This window comes from Sinocyclocheilus grahami, unplaced genomic scaffold (assembly GCF_001515645.1).
Source record: "Sinocyclocheilus grahami isolate Dianchi unplaced genomic scaffold, SAMN03320097.WGS_v1.1 scaffold135.1, whole genome shotgun sequence".
In the NCBI taxonomy this organism is placed as follows: Eukaryota; Metazoa; Chordata; class Actinopteri; order Cypriniformes; family Cyprinidae; genus Sinocyclocheilus; species Sinocyclocheilus grahami.
The window spans coordinates 534,240-542,397 of NW_015505314.1; the positions used below are offsets into that span (position 1 = coordinate 534,240).

The 8,158-nt window shown below is 35.6% G+C and overlaps 1 protein-coding gene across 1 annotated transcript in view; it reads right to left on the reverse strand.

The window, feature by feature from the left end:
- Window positions 1-8,158, reverse strand: part of LOC107590978 (nuclear pore complex protein Nup107-like) — a 15,918-nt gene that overhangs the window by 7,260 nt on the left and 500 nt on the right. Inside the window, exons 2-14 of the mRNA XM_016279949.1 lie at window positions 7,677-7,762; window positions 5,697-5,789; window positions 4,604-4,713; window positions 4,359-4,488; window positions 4,170-4,273; window positions 3,819-3,946; window positions 3,502-3,550; window positions 3,081-3,152; window positions 2,893-2,981; window positions 2,565-2,757; window positions 2,166-2,256; window positions 1,326-1,405; window positions 805-864 (exon numbers count right to left, since the gene is read on the reverse strand). Of these exons, the coding sequence (XP_016135435.1) occupies window positions 805-864; window positions 1,326-1,405; window positions 2,166-2,256; window positions 2,565-2,757; window positions 2,893-2,981; window positions 3,081-3,152; window positions 3,502-3,550; window positions 3,819-3,946; window positions 4,170-4,273; window positions 4,359-4,488; window positions 4,604-4,713; window positions 5,697-5,789; window positions 7,677-7,762 (1,285 nt within the window). The remainder of the gene's footprint in view (window positions 1-804; window positions 865-1,325; window positions 1,406-2,165; window positions 2,257-2,564; window positions 2,758-2,892; window positions 2,982-3,080; window positions 3,153-3,501; window positions 3,551-3,818; window positions 3,947-4,169; window positions 4,274-4,358; window positions 4,489-4,603; window positions 4,714-5,696; window positions 5,790-7,676; window positions 7,763-8,158) is intronic.

Consider the following 8,158-nt stretch of genomic DNA (forward strand, 5'->3'; position numbering starts at 1 on the left):
ACAGTTTTATTACAGGTAGAATGCAAAATGTTTGAGTACAAGCATTTCAACCAAATGTAATTTATGCAATATTTTAAACCTTTAACCCACTGGGGAAAATCAACCCATGGCAACAGTTTAAAAGCAGCCCAATTTCGTGGGAAAAAAACAACAACAACCCTGCATCCAACACGAGCTGCAGAAGTCAGATTTGACTAATCACGGGTTACAAAAGTAAGGAGAGATAACTGACAATGATGTTGGAGGATTTGCTCCTCAACAGATCCTGAGCTCATTGACAAATATCTTTTATCGTAGGATGTGCTCCCTTTACACAGTGTGCGCACGATCGCGACATCGAAAGTGAACTACGACTGCGAGCGCTCATTCAAAAGGGATTTAAATACCCCACATATTGATAGCGGTGCCCTGATGTGCGAAAATTATATACAATATTAGAATGTTTGCGGGAGCGGACACAAAAATAGCGGGAGCGGATGGGAGTATGCGGTAATGGTTAGAAATTCAGCGAGAGCAGGATCAACAAGCCCCGCACTATCACGCAGCAGTGCAGTCAAGTCAGTGAGCGCTGTAACAAATGACGTCAAATCTTGTGGGATTCCATAAATAAAATACACAGAACCCCACTATTCGACAAATTTACACAATGAAAAGATGATACAAAATGTAATACCTTTGGAAAATGGCATTTAAGACTTTTTAATACTTTTTAAGGGCCTTAATTTTCTCTAAATTGATTTATCAACTTTTAATACTTTTTAAGACCCCGCGGACACCCTGAAGAACAGGTAGATGACTATTTACCTGTTGGAGGTTTCCACTCAGTGCAGCATAGATGGCTCTTTCATATTTGTTGAACTGCTCCTGAAACAGAAAAGCAAAGTAGAATCTTAATCAGAATGACTGAAACATTCACAGAAGCTGTCAGACTTAAGTTTACAGGCATTTGATCTAATTTAATTACTGATTTAAAATTTCCTGAGACTTCTATCTAGAATAACGGGTTTCAAACTTTTTCTTAAATGTAAAATCTTAAAAGAATCTTAAATGTATAAAGGTATATAAAGGATATATTTTTATGTATAAGAAACTATTTATATTGTGTGACGAAGATAATGCATTATAAAAGACAACACATTGTTTGTCAAATTAAACCAAATAGCTGTCAATGTATTTGAGTCAAAACAAGAGGAAAAAACAACCTTTTTTTATTCAAATTACTGTCAATGTTGCCCTAAAAATACATTTAGTAAATTTTTGTTCCTCACATTTCCCACAGACACCCTAGCACCCTCCTGTAGACCACAGATCTAGAGTTTCCTCACCTCCTCTGCCATTCTCCAACAGCAAACCTTCCACACGCTTCGATGTGGATTCCCCTCCACAGACTGAAGCTCTCCACCTCCTGAACACACACACACACACACACACAAACAAATCACTCCGACTGACCAACGATTGCCCATGACTTTGTCAATTGTGATCACTGTATTTTAAAAAATAATTTCAAGAAAATGCACTCAAGAAATTACAGCTAATTCAATATTTTTAACTAGAAAATAATGTATATTTCTTATAGTAACTACCATGACTTTTTTTTAATTACTGCAATATATATTCAACATTTTTACATTCCTGGACAATAGTAGAGTGTCCAAGCACACACAAATTATGAATCATATAACTGTTTTAACAATGGGATATTTCACTTAAATATAAAAATTCTGTCATCTGTCATCATCATTCTTGGTTCTCGCACATCAAACAGGCATAGTTGAGCATCGAGCATAGTGCATCGATCAATGTTGATATGTAAACAAAAGCCTAAATAAAAACTGTTCTTCATAAAAAGCATTCGTGTCTCTTTGAATAAACAGCTCGAATCATATTGCATTGACTAGGTCTTTATGAAGTGAAACTTTTTGAAGTGTCAAAGTTCTGGTGGAATGGACTTTCAATGGAGGAACACAAACCTCTCAGGTTTCATTAAAATAACTTCATGTTTAGAATATGAATGAAAATCTTATGGGTTTGAAATGACATGAGGGTGAGTAAATGAAAACAGAAAATTTATTTTTGGGTGAACTATCCCTTTCAAGTCCTATTTAGCATAAAAAGGAAATATTAATGTAGTTAAATGTTGGTTAGTATGTGCATGTGTTGACCTCCGTTGATGTTGGGGTCATGATACAGCTTCCAGCCTTCCAAGGTGGCAGCACGCCAGGCTTGACCACAGCGCTTACACAGTCTCTGAGCCTACACACACACACACACAGTAGCAAAGACAAAAAGTGACATTTTCAGTATTTAATTCTCTGTTGTTTTTATTTTTATTATTTTTTGTAAGCAAAGAAAGAAAACAGCAGAATGCTCAGACTTCTCAACACAGAAGCTGCAGTTACATAACAAATATAAAAATAAAGGGTTAAGAAAAGTATGTTTTGAAATGTCACAAACATTAAACCTAATCAATTACTTGTGTTGCAGTGTCACAATACTCAAATATAAAATGACTCAGAATTCCCATCCCTAATAACAGTCCTCATTAGAAAACAAACACACACCTCATCAGTCATGCCAGCTCTTATGAGGTTAAAGAGATTTTTGAGCAGGCGAGAGTCATCCTCTCTGTCCAGGTCTGCCAGTGGTCTCTTCTGTCTGATGGGAGCATCGGGGTCCAGCTCTGTGACCAGGGGCCTACTGAAACCACCGCTGGACTGATTCCTCCTCAGCTTCAGGGTGTGGAGCGTGTTCTCCCTACACATGAACAATTCACCATAAAAGCCTCTTTAAGGCATTCTCTAATGCCTAAGTCTTTAAGGCATTAAATTTTATTTAGAAATCAGAGTTTTGAGATGTTCAATAATATAAATAAGCAGTAATATCACTTACCAGTACACAGATTTGGCGTAGTATTCAATGTTATCAGAGAAGTCTCCTATCTCATCTTTGGCGATACTCTCCAACCAATCCACCACCAGCTAAATAAACACACACACACACACACACACCAGATACTGAGTAAAGTGGTTTTTCCATGCAGAAACATGCAGGATGGGTGTAAATGGATGCATGTGTACCTGGCTCTGTCGCACCAGACTGTCCTTCTGGAAGAACTGCTCCATTACTGCCTTCTCACTCTCAGTGGGCATCTCCAAAGAAAACAAAACCACAAGTTCATATGCAGTGGCTCCGAAAAACATAGATTCTTAAGTCACCATTAATGAATGAATGTCACTGCAATGGACACAAAATATCAAAATAAGTGGCACTGGTACGATATAGCTTTGTGGCATTCTAAAAGTCTTCGAGAACTATTTGTTAATTTTGGACAGTATATCTACTGTTTTATCATTTAAAACCTAACAGGCTTCATTTCATGAAATCTTTTGCTTGACCAATGTGCTTGTGCTATCATAAGGTTTGGCATTTTGTAATATAATACAATGACATTCATGTTTTCCATCTACGTAGACAGTACAGTGTCACACATGCACTTACAGTTATATCCATCATGATGTCGTCTTCTAAAACCGTCTGTACTCTGTCTCTGCATTTGAGAGATTTAACAGTATGTTAGCAATTAAGTAACAGTTGTGCTGATTAATATTTTTGAATAAACAGTGATACATTTTTTCAGGATTTACTCATTTAAAAGGACATTTATTTGAAATAGAAATCTTTTGCAATAAATGTCTTTACTGTCACTTATGATAAATTTAATGCACCCTTGCTGAATAAAATTATTAATTTCTTCTTCATTTTATGCCAACCCTTTTAAACGGCAGTGTAAGTCAATATGTATGAGAGTGTTGTACCTGTACAGCGAGGTGATGAGCCTCCAGGTCACCATCTCTTGCTGCAGCAACCAGGTAATGCTGACCGTCTTGGAGGATTTCTGCTGACCAGGGGCCGATCGAAGAACCATTTTCTGCAACATACTAACCTACAATGCAGGTCAGCACATTACAAATCTCAGTAGGGATTTTATTCAGCTTGCTATGGCAACATTGTCATTTAGCTACCATTTAAAAACATTTAGTTTTTCTACTTAAAAAAAAAAAAAGATAATTTATGTTACATATTAAATTTATATTGTAAATAATTTCATATTTCTACTTAATGAAATTCTGAATTCCCAGTCTGTCTATGCACTACTAGGCGTGTACCTTATCCTGACAGAGAGCCTCATAATCCTCCAATAGATCAAACACAGCTGTGGATGCATGACGCAAATATGACTGCAGAAATTCAGGAAACAAACTGAGAGAAGCTGAGAGGAGACAAAGCGAGAGAGCTGTAAATCATGTAAACCGGTCACTTCATTTGTGGTGATGATGATTATTATGATTATTTACCAGCCTCTCCGGGATCATCTTCCTTTAGCATGAGAGCGCTCATGCTGCCATCCTCAGTGAAGCTGGTGTCCACCAGTCCAGACAGAGGAGACGGGTAAAGACTGTTTGTCCAATCACTGTCATCCAAGTTCTGAAGTGCCAACAAACAAAAACCCAAAGCAGAAGAGTTACCACTGACATCAAACACGTCAAATATATGTAATCAGAATAAATAAAGTATGTTCATATGAATTCTGGGCACTCACCATGCTCAGACTGCCTTTGGTACGGGGTGTGTTGACGAAGCGAGGAGTTCTGCTTCCTGTCCCGAGGATGGCCGACACATCTGGGTTCCTGAGGGCACTTCTTGGGGTGACTGTACATGATATAAAAACAACTGCACATCAATACAGACCACTCTTCACAAACATCATCTAACTTAGATGAGTAAATACACTGGGGGAAAAAAAATCCCACTTACCTCCTAAATTTATATATATATATAAATACTCATTTAGCAACACATTTAAATATCTTATAAAGGGGGAATGTCAATCTTTTAGATGTCATGAGGAATATGAATATGATCATCCTCAGACAAGACACCTCCTAAAATTTAAAAGGCAGCTATAGCTTTTCATTTATAAAGACTTCATCTATACTGTGAAAATATTATTTATGTATGTATTATTATATGTGTGTGTAAAATATTCAGTTTTTTTTACATTCATTGTTTTTTTCTACTCACTAGATTTTTGTACTGTTAGATGTATCATTAGTTTAAGCTAATTACAATTAATTTTTTTTTAACATTTATTTCATTTAATTAATCTTATACTTTATTTTGACATTTGTCAAAATGTTTTTATTTAAACTTTTCCAAAGGACCCCTAGTTTGAAAACCCCTGTCTTAAATAATTACATAAGTTTAATGTTTTATTTAATTTAAAACAGCATTACAAAATATTATACTTTTAAGTTTAATATATTTATAGTTAATTTTGTATCTTCAACTACGCACTGTCAAATGAACAATCACGATACTACTATTCTGATAAAGATTAAGCAAATATTTCTTGTTTAATTTTTGACTGGAAGTAAAGACTTGCTAACTTAATTAAGTACTAAAGGATTCAGTCAGTTCATTCTATGAAAGATTCATCAGATTGATTCATATCAACAATGACTATGTTACTTAAATTATTTTTAAATCATTTATTGAAAGAGTTATTATTGAGAGTCCTTTCTGAATCAGACTGCAATGGTTAGACTGTATGTTTTTGCATGCAGCATATAAATTTATCTATAGATAAACAGACAGACAGAGAGACAGATAGCTAGATAATGCTGATTACTTACAAGTTTGTTTAAGCAGAGATCCAGGTGTTTGGCGCAGTAGTGGTCTAGCAGGGGTAGTGCTGGTGCCAGGAGTGTCATCCTGTGCCAGTGGGACTGAACACATAGTAAAGGGAAAACAACAAAAAACTTTCCTACATGTTTATAACAGTTTCAGCAGATACATTGTACTTACACTACCAAATGAGAACAAAAAGCTGACCTCAACTGAGCGGGATAACGACACCATTGTCTTCTGTAGAGCTGCTTTTCGTTTTATAATTGCTGAAATTGAAGTTCTTTCAAAATGGATGTACTTTATCTCATTAACAATGTTATTTTTCTGTTTATTGCGGTGAAGCAGTTTTGAAACTACATGCATTGTAAAGTGCTGTATAAATACATGTAACTTGACTTAACTATGGTGTTTGACTTTGGTAAGGATACATGCAACTTTTTTGTGTGAACTCTTTCTGCGGGCAGCACGGGTCACCTCAGCGTCCCGAACCACTGGACTCAACCAGGTCTGATTCCTGCACAAAACACAGACACCAGAATTACATGTGAAAGATAATAACATTAGGTTACTATCCATAATTAAGTCACATACTCACAAACACAGTTGAACACAGATTCTGTCTTCAGACTGACTACTGTATATTCTCTCTCTCTCTCTCTCACACTCACACACACACACACACACACACGTCTGGTTTGCTATTCTTGTGGGGACTCTCCATAGGCGTAATGGTTTTAAAATACTCATTTAGCAACACATTTAAATATCTTAGAAAGGGGGAATTTCAATCTTTTAGATGTCATGAGGAATATGAATATGATCATCCTCAGACAAGACACCTCCTAAAATTTAAAAGGCAGCTATAGCTTTTCATTTATAAAGACTTAATCTATACTGTGAAAATATTATTTATGTATGTATTATATGTGTGTAAAATATTGTTTTTTTTTTTACATTGTTTTTTTCTACTCCCTAGATTTTTGTACTGTTAGATGTATCATTAGTTTAAGCTAATTACAATTATTTTTTTTTTTACATTTCATTTAATTAATCTTATACTTTATTTTGACATTTGTCAATGTTTTTATTTAAACTTTTACAAAGGACCCCTAGTTTGAAAACCCCTATCTTAAATAATTACATAAGTTTAATGTTTTATTTAATTTAAAACAGCATTACAAAATATTATACTTTTAAGTTTAATATATTTATAGTTAATTTTGTATCTTCAACTACGCACTGTCAAATGAACAATCACGATACTACTATTCTGATAAAGATTAAGCAAATATTTCTTGTTTAATTTTTGACTGGAAGTAAAGACTTGCTAACTTAAGTACTAAAGGATTCAGTCAGTTCATTCTATGAAAGATTCATCAGATTGATTCATATCAACAATGACTATGTTACTTAAATTATTTTTAAATCATTTATTGAAAGAGTTATTATTGAGAGTCCTTTCTGAATCAGACTGCAATGGTTAGACTATGTTTTTGCATGCAGCATATAAATTTATCTATAGATAAACAGAGACAGATAGCTAGATAATGCTGATTACTTACAAGTTTGTTTAAGCAGAGATCCAGGTGTTTGGCGCAGTGGTGGTCTAGCAGGGGTAGTGCTGGTGCCAGGAGTGTCATCCTGTGCCAGTGGGACTGAACACATAGTAAAGGGAAAACAACAAAAAACTTTCCTACATGTTTATAACAGTTTCAGCAGATACATTGTACTTACACTACCAAATGAGAACAAAAAGCTGACCTCAACTGAGCGGGATAACGACACTATTGTCTTCTGTAGAGCTGCTTTTCGTTTTATAATTGCTGAAATTGAAGTTCTTTCAAAATGGATGTACTTTATCTCATTAACAATGTTATTTTTCTGTTTATTGCGGTGAAGCTGTTTAGAAACTACATGCATTGTAAAGTGCTGTATAAATACATGTAACTTGACTTAACTATGGTGTTTGACTTTGGTAAGGATACATGCAACTTTTTTGTGTGAACTCTTTCTGCGGGCAGCACGGGTCACCTCAGCGTCCCGAACCACTGGACTCAACCAGGTCTGATTCCTGCACAAAACACAGACACCAGAATTACATGTGAAAGATAATAACATTAGGTTACTATCCATAATTAAGTCACATACTCACAAACACAGTTGAACACAGATTCTGTCTTCAGACTGACTACTGTACATTCTCTCTCTCTCTCTCTCACACACACACACAGTCTGGTCTGCTATCCTTGTGGGGACTCTCCATAGGCGTAATGGTTTTTCTACTGTACAGACCGTGTATGCTATTGCCCTACACCAACACTACCACTAAACCTACCCCTTACAGGAAACTTAGATTTTTAGATTTTCAAAAAACTTAATTCTGCATGATTTATAAGCTTTTGCACCCGTGGGGACCACAATATAGGTCCCCACCGTGACACAAGTCCCCATGAGTCTGTGTGTAGTC